Here is a 15,232-nt window from a genome sequence, read left to right as displayed (position 1 = left end):
TTGGCGACTTTAGCAGATGCTGGAGGATGTTTGTGAGGGCCAGGACCACCTGACCATCTGGCTCCGAATGAAAATAAAGAAGGCTATGTTAGTTCACTGGAAGACCGATGAGGGATTCAGACATCAGCATCTCACCAACAGCGCTAACAGGACATCGGCTAAGTCATCCAAGTATACCAGTGGCTCAGTGACCTTCATGAAGACTAAGGCTAAGCTGGTATGTAGTTTCTTTAATTTTGTTATTAACTTAGTTATATTCTTTTACATATCATTACTAGGCATCCTAATCATATTGTTTTAATGCAACATGTGTAGTCAAAGTTGTTAGATCACGAGGCGACATTGGCGAAGATGTTCAAGTACACACACACGCTAAAGGAGAACAAAGCAAGATTTGCTGATCAGCGATCTCAGGATCATTATGTTAGTAAACATACATCTGGTCTTCTGATATAAAATTAGATATTAATTGTATAGTTATCGTACTAATCACAATAACATGTGTTACACAAGAGTTTTACACACAGAGATTAGAGGCCGCGACTCAGGAATCTCAGCAAAATAGGGAGGATGCCGATGGCTCTGCTTCCTCAGTCATCGATCCCAATACGGTTTGGCACGAGACCACCTCAGCGCCGTACAAGAACTGCGTATATGGACTGGGGTCATTCTTTTCCAGTAGCCTCCGCACTTCCACATTGAGGCTGTCATCTATCTCTGCCACCAGTTGAGCCGTCGAGCCCGAGGAAGGCGTAGATTTAAGGCTGCAAGTGTAGAAGCTCACCCGCAGCCTTTAGCAGCAAGCTCAGGAGTTGAACGATTATCGGGAGAGGTATCAAGAGATCCTCACACGCTTGACGAATACGGATGACCTCAGGCCGAAGTGAAGGGTGTAACACCCTAATATTCAAATCCTTATGCTCGAGTCATAAGTCAATGATATTACGGTGGTACGACTCTCAGGTGGATTTTTAATATATAAATATAGGTAATTTCGAAAGGAGTATTAATCGAGAAGCCTGAAAAGAGTAGAAATAAAATCACGAAGACGTATCACTCACGGTTCGACAACAAAAAGATAAACCATGAAGCCGAAAGCGGTATACGGACAAGGCATAAAGGAGATTAAGAGATAGATAACAGATAGATATATATAACATAAGTAAATAGCCTCTCCCAAAGGAAACATGAGAACCTCTATAGGCAAGTTCAAAAGATTTCAATACATAATATAATCTTTTCAAAACAAAGGTGGAGAGATTCTAAGTAAAACACAAAGTAGAGAAAATAAAGATCTTCGCCGTCTCTCAGAAGACCCACAACTCACTTCTGAACACCTGGACCTGTATCTGAAAAACAAGAGATATATACGGAATAAGAACCCTGGGCCCATGGGTTCCCAATACGGTAAAAGTGCCAAATAAATACAATGCACTGCAATAAAAATTCACTAAGCATCCTAAACTTCTTCACCAATTATCCATCCTAGGTTCTCGCTAATCCATGAATAGGCAACTGTCATAAGGGAGTGCTAAATCTAATTCATATTTCACATGTTTTCCAACTCGCTGACTCTTCCACAAATCATACTCGGAATCATAAATAAAACCATCACCAGTTGTTCTGCCTCAACAATTCTATATCAATACATCATACCCTCGCCTGGAACTAGTGAAACCACATCACTGCGTCTACCCAGGGAGCTCAAATTATCTCATTCAATAATCATCATCATCATGCAATCACATCATCAATTCATCTCATCAAGAACAGCCCTCAACATCCACCGATACCAGCATGAGGGGCCTCTCAGTTGTACAAACACAAGTAATACAGGCAAGTAATACACAAATAAGGTACAAGTAGAACAAGTAGCACATAATCAGGTAACATAGCATATATAATGTAGAAATCTAAAACAAATAGGCAAACCCAAACAATTCAAACATATGCAAATGATGAATGCCTGCCCTATGGCTAATGATATCATATGTCGGTTATCAAGCCAATCCGACGTGTCCGGTAGCTAACCCGGGCACAGTCTCTCTGTTGCGCATTAATATCATTAGATGGAATATGAGCCATGTCACCATTAGAGGTTATATGCGCCCTGTCGCCATTAGAGGGTATCTGCGCCCTGTCGCCATTAGAGGGTATCAGTACCCTGTCACCCTTACAACCAGAGAGAAAACACAAGCATACTCACATTCAACATTTTCCATCATTATTCATTTATCATATTCGTTCATTAATTATATATGCATTTATACTCAGCCATAATCAATAATGGCTTTGCCGTAACCCGACAATAGCTCAGCCATCCGGCTCACAGTTCAATCCAGAACTAGCCAATTTATCAACATGGCTCCACCGTACCCGGCAATAACTCAGCCATCCGGCTCATGGTTCAATCAAGAACCAGCCATTTATCAATAAATGTAGCCCTTCGTCTCATGGCATACACGACACTTCCACCGTCATCCTCCATATCTCATATAATTATCTTTGATCATCATTGATAATAACTTTTCTCCTTGCTTCATTCGCAAGTTACCACATCCCTTAGCTCCTTTCTCATTGCTAGGCATATCATAATGATTTAATACATAAGGGGTGAGATCAGAGGCTTAGAAGTATGAGATTTGGCTTTTAAAACTCAAAAATTAACTTTGGCATGAAAACAGGGCCACGCGTACGCGTCCTCCACGCGCACGCGTGGATGGCCACAATGTTCATCGACGCATATGCGTCGCCCACGCATACGCGTGGGTGGAAAAACAGCACAGGTACGCGCACGCGTACGCGTCAGTGCGTTTGTACCCTACGCACAAAACTGGTACAACTCCGGCACAACTCTCGGGAAAAATGGCTCGGCATTGGGTGCAGCGCATCGATGCTCATGCGCACACCACGCGCACGCGTGGATGGTGCCTTCTTGAAAAGCGACGCGTACGCGTCAAGCACGCCTACGCGTGGGGGGCATTCTGCTAAAAAAATTTCTAAGTTAAAAGCTGCAGAATTCACAAATTAAACCCCCAATCTTTCAACGGACATAACTTCCTCGTTTTAAATCATTTTTCGCTCGTTCTTCCAACGGCATGGACACTCCGGATCCAATTTTATTTCTAAATAAGTTTGGCACAAAACGGGGATCCGGAGTCCAAGTTATGTCCCATCAAAGTATACCCAAAAACCATATTTTCATACAAAAACATAAAGTGCCATTTTCAAAACAAGCCATTTTCAACCCTTTTCAAAAGCAACCAAAGCATGCCAATTTCAACCCTTTTTGAAATCAATCAAAATATACCAAAATCAACATCAAGCCTCCTCAACTCATACATTAACATTTTACCACAATTCACAAAACTGCCATATAACAATTTTTACCCATTTCAAACAAATGGCTAAATTGCAAACACATTAACATGTCATACATCCTTCCTCATCCCAATTTCCAACAATACTATTTCCAATCAACCATCATTATACATAATCAATATCATACTCACTATCATATGGTTTCACCCATAAATCAACATTAATCATTCATCAAGCATATATCACAATATGCATATCTCTCATGCATCACCATACCATCAAGGCATCAATAATCATAATCACATATATGACCACATAATATATCTCAACCAAAACCAAACATACCTCATCTACATAATTTCACCCAAAATTACCAAATTCCACACTTCAACTCCTCAAACCTTATTATTCAATAACCAACCCGATCATTCATATATTCATTATCTGAAATTCATCCAATCACTTGTATCATCATACAATGCACACATCAACTTACCTTTCTTACCTCTTTCCAGCCTCCGGCCCAAAATTCACGGCCTCCGACCCAATTTCACAATTTAAATGCATAAACCACAAATCAATACTCATTATCCAATACATCAAATTCTCAATACACCAAGCATACAAAGCCACACAATTCTCAACCCAATCATTAATTCACATTACACACCAACTATGCATATTCGTACCAACCATTTATACAGTCCAAACTTAATCCTAGGGGCATCTAGCCTAGGAATTCTCATCACACCACACGGTACTTAAATGAAACTTAAACCGTACCTCTTGTAGCCAAATCAATTGAGCCTCTTCTTTGTAAGTCTCCACCAACCTTAGTCCCAAGCCTCACCAAAGCTCCTCAAGCAACACCGATCTCCCAATTGTGCACCAAAATCACCAAATACACTAACATAACCAATTTCACATATATACATCAACCTAGGGCTCATAAAAATGATAAATCACAAGGGTTTGAGTACTTCTTACCTGAGCCCATATGAAAAAGGGATAGAACCCACTTAGAATCCATGTTGGAGTATCCCTAAACACCCAAAATCACAAGATTTCAACACTAACTATCCAAAAACGTGTAACAGTGGGAATTTCATAAACTGGGCAGAGATGAATGGAATACTCACCACAAAACTTAGATAGAATGGTAGAGGATGAGAAGATCGATGCGTGGCCGCAAACGGCTCGTCAATCGGAGCTCCGTAGCTCAAGTTATGGTGGTTTGAAGATAAAAGAGACTTAGGTTTTCTCTCTTCTCTTCTCTCTTCTCAATTCAACGCCCCTCTTCTTATATTTAGGGTAAAATGAGCTGACATACTCATAACTAATATTTATATATGTTGAGTCTTAGGTCCACTTAGGCCCGGTTCACTTATTTTTGTCCGTTGGCCCAATTTTGGGCCAAAACCTTTAAGATTAGTGCTCTAAATTGCACTTTAAATATTTCTACTTTCCCTAATTATGATTCCTCATTTCTTAATCTTATTTACTCATAATCAATTTTCTCAGCTGCAGTACCAAACAAATCTCAGCCAGTACTGTCGGTCAAAATTCTACTGCGCGCTTTTACGCAGAAAACTATGTTTTCCGACTTAGAAAAATTCACTGAATCCAAATATCATATTTAAATTATCAAATTCCAATTGCCAAATCTTCCAACCATATTCGCTCCTATTTAACTTATTATTTAATAAATTTTGGTTAGACCGAGCTTTACAAAGGGAGCAGTTGAAGTGGCTTCAACAGATGAAGGCTCAGATAGAGGTGTACTAGGCTTAGATGTGCGCCGTTGGCATTATCCCTACTGGTGGCACACAGACATCACCGCCTCATCAGGGCCAAGGAAACGACGACGAGGACGACGATGACTACTTGGATCTTTAGAGATTAGTGATGTGTTTTATTGTTTCATTATATTTATTTGATTTATTTTACTTTTAATTTATTTGAACATTCACTACAACAAATAAGAGTTTTTGCAACGATCAAAAACCATTGTCGTAGATAAAAAAACCGTTATTAAAATCTTAGGCAACGGTTTGGCAACGGTTTTTGACTTGTGGTATATGCGGGCGTTGCCAATACTCATAGGTAACGGTTTTTTACCTAAGGCAACGGCAACCAAAAAAACCGTTGCCATAGTGACGGGCATAGATAACGATTTTGATAACCATTTTTAAACAACAATTTAGCACCGTTACTATATAGACAACGGTTTAGAACCGTTCTCTTCCATGACAGAAATGTTTAAAACCATAACTGGATAGACATAGACAACGATTTTAAGCGGTTGTAGTTTTGTTATTCTCAAAGCCAACGGTTTAAAAGCGTTGCCTTCGGAGTTGTTTTTTGCAATGGTTTAAATACCATTGCCATTTTATAACTGCCTTTGACAACGGTTTTAACACCATTGCCTTTTGTAACTTTCGATAATGATTTTTTGTAATTATAAAATTCTTTATTTACAATAATTTTCTCATATTTATGGTAGTGATTTGATCATTTATTTTAACTAATAGGTTTCTATTATTCATAAATTGACCATTAATTATGTGATAAATAAATTTAACTAATAAATTAAAATTGACCATTTATTTCACAATTTTTTTAAAAGAAAATTGACATTACCATTGGATTTACCGAGGAAATAATCTGACGGTAATAATGCGAAAAAAACAACATATTGGGACGCAAACATTACTATAAAAAAATTCGCCGGTAACTAAATGATTTTTCGAATAAATAATCAGTTGCAAAATCTGACGATAATTACTGTCAGATGAAAAAAATCCGATGGTGATGTTTATACTGTAAGAACCAGAATTTTCACAAATAAAATCATTTAAATATCCAAATTAAATTTTGAAAAGTTAGGATGAAAATTTAGGGATTTAAATGTGATTTTTGAACTCAGTAGGTCCTTCCGAGACAGAAAATGTGTTTTCTGCGAAAAATCGTAAAAAATCGTGAACCGGTTCAAGTCTGCCCGGTACCGCACAAGAAAAAGTGGAAACAGTAAAAAACCTTAGAAAAATATTAGAGATGAAAAACTGGGCGTTAGTGTTAAAAGTTTGGCCCGAAATTGGGTCAAACGGACTAAAAACGCTAACGGGTTGAACCGGACCCAAATTGGGCCCAAGTCCAACATATGTAGGGGTTCATTAATGAACCCAAACACTCATAACACACTCAAACACATACACACACTCAGCTGAAGAGAAGGGGAAGAAGAGAAACCCTTGAGCACTATTCACTTCAATCTTTCCAAGTTAATATCTTGAACTACAGTATTCTGATTTGTGTGCCATCAGGGGCTACGCGTTCCTTGTGAAGAGCTCTACAAAATTCATATAAAAAACTGGTAAGAAAAGCTCGAATCCCTCTCAGTTTCTATCTTCAAAATTTTGGATTTATTAGGGCTTTGGGTTAAATGAGTTTTTGTGATTTTGGATGTTTAGGTTTGCTCTAATCCTTGCTTCGCATTGGATTTTTGCTATCAAATCTGTTGGAAAAGGTAAGAGCCACTAAACCCTTGTGATATTATGTTTAAATGGAACCTTAGATTGATTTTATGGTGATTTATATGTGTATAGCTTGATTATTGTGAGTTTGGAGCTTGTTGGTGCTTGTTGGAGTTACATTGGTGGTTGGAATTGGTTGAAAGCTCATTTGGTTTATAAAGAAAATCGGCCAAGGTATGGTTTCAATTTCCTCTATGTAGTATATATTCATGGACACTTAGGCTAGTGACCCATAGGATAAGTTTGAATTTGAATGGATGTGAGTTGTTGAATGATGGTATGTGGTGATTCATGATGAATTGATGATTGTTGGGTATGATTATATTTGATTGATAAGGAAATGTTAAGGATGAATGATTTGTGAAGTTGAGAAGTGAAGTGTGTTGATATATGTATGATATTGATGTTGATTGATTAGTAATGAAATTGGAAAAATGTTGATGATGTTTGATTATATGTGATATATAGATGTCAAGATTGAGAATGAGGATAGGTGAAGAAATATGTGGTAAGCTTGGTGTAACATGACATAGAGTGTTGATTGTGATGAGAATTGGAGTTTGGAATGGTTTGGGTTGGTTTGGTTGTGTTTTATAGAGGAATTGAGGAAATTGTGATTTTGGGTAAAAGTTGAATTTTAGTGAACTTTGTCTGATCATAACTTTTTCCTCGATTTCCAAAATTGGTTGAAATTTGTTTAGAATTAAAGATCTTTGAAAACCTTTTAAATCGATATAAAGTTTGTGAAATTTGGAATTTTGTAGAGAAAGTTATGATCATTCAAAGTTAGTGTTGAAAATCTGAAATTCTGCAAAGTTATAGAATTTTATGTTTTCTGGTACGTGCGCACGCACACTCTGTGAAAATTGTGACCTGTGCGTCCGCACGCGCAGAGACAGGCAATCTGCTTGCAGCGCTGGCACAGCTTGTGTGCGCGCACACCAATGGGAAATTGCAACCTGTGCGTACGCACACGTTAGGGAGGCCAGTTTGTTGGGGGCGCTGGCACAGGTTGTGCGAGTAAACAGACCTTGCAAGTTTTGACACCTGTGCATACACACACTTTTAAAATTTTTTCTGGGCGTGCGCACGCACACCCCTGTGCGGACGCACACGTCTTGTTTTTCAAATTTTTGCTTTGTTTTCAACTATTCCACCTCCCCAACAAGGTTGTAAGCTTCTATAACACCATTTCAATGCTTTTGGGCTTAATTTTGAGTTTGAGAATATGGGGTTTTACCTAAGGGTTTTAGTTGATCATAATTATGTAAGTTAGCAAACGGAGTACTAGGTTTCTGGTGTACTGAGGATGGGTTGGCAGAGTGAGAAGAGGAATAGAAATATGAATTGGCAATGGTTGAGATAAGTCGAGGACTCTAAAGGAAATGATGGATCCATGTGATATTGAAAATGTTTTCTGAAAACCATTGAAGTATTGATTCATATTGAGATTATGAGACGCTATGCGCTCGGTAGGGGTTGAGGTTGGATCCCGCCTGTCGAGGTAGCGACGGCGGCATAAGGGCGGTGGTTCGTCCCGCTTGCTTAGATATGAGTTCGGTGGCAATAGACTCCGCTCGCATCCCTTCGGATCATCAGAGCGTACAAGCGCAAAACCCTGGATAGTGATCCGAGCACTATATCTCGGGGGTTCCCACACCATGAATCCGAAGGGAAACATCTCCATGAAAATGTGTCAGGTTGGCAGTTGAACCAGAAATGTGATATCACAGCCAGTAGGGAAGGCATTCATCGTGTGTATTTTTTATCTGTTTGTATGCTTTGCCGACTTGATATTGTTTTCCTATCTGTATAACATGTCTAGTTGCTATTTGAATTAATTGCTATATATGCTTCTATCTGTGTTTTACTTGTATTGTATGTATTTGTGTTTTCTACTGGGATTGAGGAGGTTCGAAAGGCGGTGGCAATGGGTTCGCATGGAGGATCGGTTGGTGAAGGCTGTGGGACAGCGGTGTTTGATTAGAATAGAAATCCCCCTGAGAGAACAAAACTTGTATAAGCTGTTTTTACTGTCTAGGTTCATGTATTACCTGTATATGGCTAGTCGGCTTAAACTTCGCGAGCCGTGACTAGCGTCTTATGATATTATACTATTATACTATGATATTTTGTTATGCCGTACCTATTCCTTGTGCCTTAAGTTAGTAGCTTTGCTAGTACGTTTTGCGCTTTTCAAATCCTGTCTTTGAGCTATATCCTTCATCGGGCTTCTAGATATTATTAATTCCTTCTATATATGATATGTATGATCTTAAAATTGTCGTAACCTTTGATTAACATTTGTTTTACAACGCGAGGTAAGGCTTAAGTTAATTAGGGTGTTACATATACCGTCCGATTTCTTCCGACGGTAGCTTAATTACCGTTGAATATTGTTTGTTTTTCCGACAAAAAATTCAATTGTACTCAACGTTTTTTTTATAATATTCACCAACATAGAATTTACATATGTAAATTTTAAACTTTTAAATGTGATTTAATTAATTATTGATTAACTTTTATTGTCTTCATAATAAAATCTTGAATAGTTGTTCAATTATCCTAATTAAATTTAAAATGTTATTGACATAATTAATTAATATTCATGAATATATAATCATTTATGTAAAATTTTTTTTAGAAAAATGACTAGAAGTCCTAATTCATTCTCCTAGAACTTCTAAATAAAGAAATTTTGAATTTTTTTATATTTTTTATGCTTATAAAAAATAACTTATATATTTAAATTTTTTATTCTTTTAAGTATCAGAAGAATATATAATTAATAAAATAATTAGAATTTCCACCAATCATTATTCGTTTTACAATTTTATTGTTTAATAATAATAATAATAATAATAATAATAATAATAATAATAATAGTATATTGTCAATATAAAAATTGAATTATTTAATTACAAAAATAATTGTGTTATTTGAAGCATTAAAAATGATCATTTAAATGCACAACAACTTTTTTACCAATAATTAAATATGAAGGTACATGATGACTTGATTGATTTTAATAAGAACCATTATTATTACTAGGAAAAGATGTGGTTTAAATGAACATGTGATTTTAATTATTCCAATAACATAAGTTTGTCTTTTAGTATAATTAAAATTGATTGAATATGATAAGTGGTTGGGTGGTATATATAAATAGTAGGGAGGCACCATTGCTCTTTGCAGAGAGTGTTGCAAATACGAAACAAAGAAAGCAATTAAGTTGTTCTGAGTTCTCACGCACCTATCTACTAGCGATCAAGATGGGTGCGTGGATGAGAAATGCAAAGCCATATCTGCTTCTTGTGGCGGTGCAATTTGGTTCAGCGGGAATGTTCATATTCGCCATGGATGCAATTGCCAAAGGGATGAGCCATTACGTTTTCATTGTGTACCGTAATGCCATCGCCTCTGTTACTCTCGCTCCCTTTGCTTTTCTTCTTGAAAAGTTAGTTTCTCTTACTTTCCTTCACTTTAATTTATTCAACCATGCATGCACCATGCACATACACAAACCCTTGTTACTTCTCTTTCCCGTCAAATGATTTTATGTGAAAATTCAGATGCAGTTGATTTCATATGAAGTTGATAGTTAAGAGCCGTTAGATAAAATTTTAGTCAAATCAGTCAAATCATCTAACCGCTCTAAATTATCAACTTTACGTGAAATCAACTCTTCTGAATTTCTACCATGATTTTATATTATTAGACATATAATTATTCAAATGTTTTTCTTTATATCATAAAATTACTTTTTTTAAAATTTAAGTTAAAAAAAGACACGTGAATAATTATATATCTCCAACATATTTTTTTAAATAAGAGTCTCTTTTGTATTTGTTAGAAATTTTGTATAATTTTTTTAATTTATTTTATACTATTTTTTTCTTTTAAGATTTAACAAAACTTGAATTCTAGAACGTTTAATGGTAAAAATTTTGATATTATATCATAAAATTAATTTTATTAAAAACTTAAACTGATAAGAGACACATAAATGATTATATTTTTCTAACACTATCAATTTAAATTTTTAAAAGAAGTAGTTTTATAACATATTATAACAGCTTTTATGATTTAAAGGTCTGCAATTTGATTTATGTTAATGAAAAAATTAGCATAAAACAGATAATAAAAAAAGACTTATATAAAAGTTTATACAAATCTTAAAATGTTTTTTATGCCAAAAAATGTATTTCTTTTTATCAATATAAATTTTTAAAATAAGTAATTTCATAATAAATATATTTAATTAAACTGTTTAATATAATTCGTATTAACATCTTTGTGTGTATATATGTTTTGCAGGAAGGTTAGGCCAAAGATGACAGTGCGGGTATTTCTAGAGATCATGGCGTTGGCTTTCTTCGAGTAATGGTCACATCTAATACAATTAATTGAATTTCTAGTTTGTTGTTATTAGTTAAGTAAGTTAATTATATTATGATAATGCAGGATTATACTTGATCAATGTTTCGCCCTGCTAGGGATGAAATACACATCGGCATCATTTCTATCAGCAGTGATGAATTCCGCACCTTCCATTACTTTTCTATTGGCGGTCATTCTTCGGTAAGTAAGTAATAATTTGCAATCAAGTACATTAATGTCGTCTTAGATTTGCAAAATTCTCCATTAATACGTATTGCCTAAAGTATCATGTATCAAAAGTTTTGACGAAAAATGGGTGTGACGCAAGCCAGAAGAGCTAAATGAATATCCTCCACGGATCCCACTATCTACCACTTATTCTCGTACGTTAGGGGTAGTCAAATTAATTATTCCAATAATTTATTATTATTATTTTATTTTTCAAAAGTAATCTACTTAATATAAAAAAAAATTGTGGAATCCAAAAAAAAATAAGGTAAATATATTTTTTGTTCTTAAAATTTGTTAAAAATATTTAAAAATATTCATAATTTTTATTTTATTTTAATTTTATCTAAAAATTTTTTGAATTGTATCAAACATATATTACTAACGCCTAATTTTTTAAAGAATTTAAAAACAATTCGGTAATAATTTTACAAGAACAACTTTTAACACAAGTAAATCAAACAAAATTGTCATACATTATTACTGGATTGGTACTAAATTTTTTGAAAATTTAACTGTTAGTAGTATATTTAATACAAAACAAAAACTTCAAAAATAAAATTGAAACAAAATAAAATTTATAAATTTTTTAAAAAATTATAATATATTTTAAAAATAAAAAATATATTTTATTCCAAATATTAATACATGAAATAATACATGAAATATTAATATTCACATAAAAATAATACATGAAAATATTAATATTAATATTTACATAAAAATAATTTTATGTGAATAATCACCGTATCACCAAATAAGACTGAAAGGCTGAAAATCATAAGATTTTAATGTCAAGAAGGTGACAAACAAAACTATCATGTTTTGATCTTTCGGAAGTGTTTATTTGTTCTTATTTTGTAATTTATTTTTACATGCCATTTATATTTGTGAAGATTCATGTAAATAATTGAGAACTGTTAGATTATAATTTAATCAAATTATTTAATAATTTTTAATTATCAACTTCACATGAAATTGATTGCACCTATATTTTTGTAGATTTGTACTTAACACATTAATTAGTCATCATTCTAGAAAAGACTAATTTATGTAACATCTTTGATGAGAGAAGAACAAAAGCAATATTTATTCATGTTATTTTGTATGTAGAATGGAGCGCATGAAGATTAAGGAGGTAGCATGCCAAGCAAAAGTGATTGGAACTGTGGTTACTTTTGGAGGCACCTTAGTTATGGCACTCTACAAAGGCACCGCAGTTACCATTTCAGGGGCAACCAAAGCGGCCCACGGGCCGGAGAATGTGAACAACCCTTCCGGCAGCCACTGGGCAATAGGAACATGTTTTCTTATCATTGGTTGCATCGGCTTCTCTGCCTTTTACATATTGCAGGCCATAACGTTGCGCAAGTACCCAGCAGAGATGTCTCTCGCAACGTGGGTCTGCTTCGCCGGAGCACTTCAGAGCTCACTTGTGGCGGCTTTTGCCGAGCGCCACCGTCCTCATGCATGGGCTCTTGGTTGGGACATCAGACTCTTTGCTCCAGCTTACGCGGTTAGTTATCTATTTTATTTGGATTTGGATCTTGAATTTCACTTTAGAGTTTAGAGAATAAAGTGTGATCTCTCACCATTTATTTTATAGGTGAAATCAAGAATAAATATAAAAGAGAAACTATTTAAGGGTAGAAAATTACACTTTATTCTTTAAAGTAAAATTCAAATGTTAAAGAATCTAAATCCTTTTATTTCAATCCCGTTAGGTGTTGATCAACAATAAGTCAACAAGCATTTTTAAATTGGTTATTAATTGGTAATTATTTAAATTTTATTTTTTTAAAAATATATAATTAATAATTATTAATTACAGGGTTTAAAGCTGGCTAGTTAAGAATTATTTACATATATTTTTCTATTTTATTTAGGCTATAACTATTCAAGCAAATTAAATATGTCATATAAAAATTATAAATAAAAAAATAAATTAATATATTTGACTAAATTATTTATTTTATAATTTTTTTAAGAAAATGATAAATAGGTTCTTAACCTTTTGATCTGTAGACATTTAAGTTTTCGATGATTTGAAAATATATTTAAATTTTCAACATTTTCAAAACTTGAATATATCGATCCCTCATATTCACTTGGGTTTGTGACTCAACGAAAAAATCAAACATGACTCCCGTTGTACTAGCCTATTTAAAACGGATGCACACGTGACAGAGTTTTTAAAATTAGACAAATTAGATTCAAAGATTAATATATTCAAATTTTAAAGAGATTAAAAATTTAAATGTATTTTTAAATTTTTCAGAGACTTAAATATTTGCGGACTAAAAAATTAAAGATCAATTTATCTTTTTCTCCAATTTTAATTTAGCAAAATAGCCTGTAATGGGTCACAATCCAAAGTTGCAACATATTTCAACTAAATTAAATTGGTGTAATAGTAACATATAATAATTTATTAACTAATGAGAAATCTTTAAACAGAACTTTAGATACCATGAAAAACAAAAAAAAAAAATACCATATTCCTGATTGAATGATTAATGTACTCAACTTTGTTGGTTTAATTGTTTGTTTCAGGGAATAGTAACATCAGGAGTGCAATACTATATACAAGGGATGGTTAGCAAAGCAATGGGTCCAGTAATTGTAACTGCCTTTAATCCATTGCGTATGGTCATTGTTACCGCCTTGGCTTGCATCGTTCTCTCTGAGCAACTCTACCTCGGAAGGTACTAAATATTATTAATCATATACAATGTATATTAAAATCACTCATCAAAATCAATTATCCGAAGCTGATGTGTTTGTTTATTGTTATGATTAGTGTAATTGGGGCAATAGTGGTGGTTGGAGGACTATATGCAGTGGTGTGGGGAAAATATAAAGAGCAGAAAGCAAAGGAGAACTCTGAACAACAACAACAACTACCTGTCATTGCTCTCACAAATAATGATACTAATAACAAACCCCAATTTTTGGTCATTCAGCCTCATCAACAAATATCAAGCACAGAAAGCCAGACCAAATAAATATATTTGCCAACATTCATTTTGTTTTCATTTGTAATTAATAAATATTAAATAAAATATATTTTAATTATTTGAGTTATTTTTTTATTATTTCTCTAATAAAATAAAAAATATTGACTACAAAAATAATAATAGACTGCTAGATTAAAATATTAAAAAATATTAACCAAAATAAATTAAAATTACTCACCCTTAATTTTTTTCGATTTTAAACTTTAAAAATCATGGTACTCAAATGGTGTTTAAGATCGAGCCACGTGGCCTTTAAGTAACTGCACTCATAGAAATAACATTTTATCCCAAATTGGTCTTCTGGCTAATTTTTGGTATCTAATTATTAGATATTTTTATTATTATGTAATAAATAATTAATATTTATATAAAATACTTTTATATTTACAGTGGATACAAATTATATTTACATTTTGTTATACATCTCATTCTATGAGAATCATGATGAAACAATATGCAATAAAATATATTAGCATCTCTAATTTTTTTTAGTGTTTCCACACTTTTGTTTATAGTATAATTTAAAAATAATTAGTGTATGAAATAGTGACTAATATATAATTAGTGTCATAATCAATAGTTTTAGGTTTAAATACTGATGAAAAAACATAAATATATAAAAGAAAGACCAAACAATGAGAATAATATAAATTCAAAGCTAACTTCATTTAATTAATTAATATTAGTGATCAATGCAAGAGCTAAGAAGACGTCATTATTGCTTTTCTGAGCGAGTTCTAGCAAGTATAGACA

General features: G+C 33.7%; 1 protein-coding gene across 1 annotated transcript; it reads left to right on the top strand.

Moving 5' to 3' along the window:
- Positions 1-10,060: 10,060 nt before the first annotated feature.
- Positions 10,061-14,546, top strand: LOC130945212 (WAT1-related protein At4g08290-like). Its single transcript, XM_057873936.1, has 6 exons — positions 10,061-10,311; positions 11,172-11,234; positions 11,319-11,435; positions 12,576-12,978; positions 14,016-14,167; positions 14,263-14,546. Exons 1-6 carry the CDS (start codon positions 10,127-10,129, stop codon positions 14,465-14,467), a joined length of 1,125 nt encoding a protein of 374 aa, XP_057729919.1. The 5' UTR covers positions 10,061-10,126; the 3' UTR covers positions 14,468-14,546.
- Positions 14,547-15,232: the final 686 nt, after the last annotated feature.

This window comes from Arachis stenosperma, chromosome 8 (assembly GCF_014773155.1).
Source record: "Arachis stenosperma cultivar V10309 chromosome 8, arast.V10309.gnm1.PFL2, whole genome shotgun sequence".
In the NCBI taxonomy this organism is placed as follows: Eukaryota; Viridiplantae; Streptophyta; class Magnoliopsida; order Fabales; family Fabaceae; genus Arachis; species Arachis stenosperma.
This window is presented reverse-complemented; position numbering and strand designations above follow the sequence as displayed.

Coding starts and splice junctions, on each gene's coding strand:
- LOC130945212 (XM_057873936.1), top strand. CDS start 10,127: ATGGGTGCGTGGATGAGAAATGCAAAGCCATATCTGCTTCTTGTGGCG. Junction 11,235..11,318: donor ATGGCGTTGGCTTTCTTCGA/GTAATGGTCACA, acceptor ATGATAATGCAG/GATTATACTTGATCAATGTT. Junction 12,979..14,015: donor TCTTTGCTCCAGCTTACGCG/GTTAGTTATCTA, acceptor TGTTTGTTTCAG/GGAATAGTAACATCAGGAGT.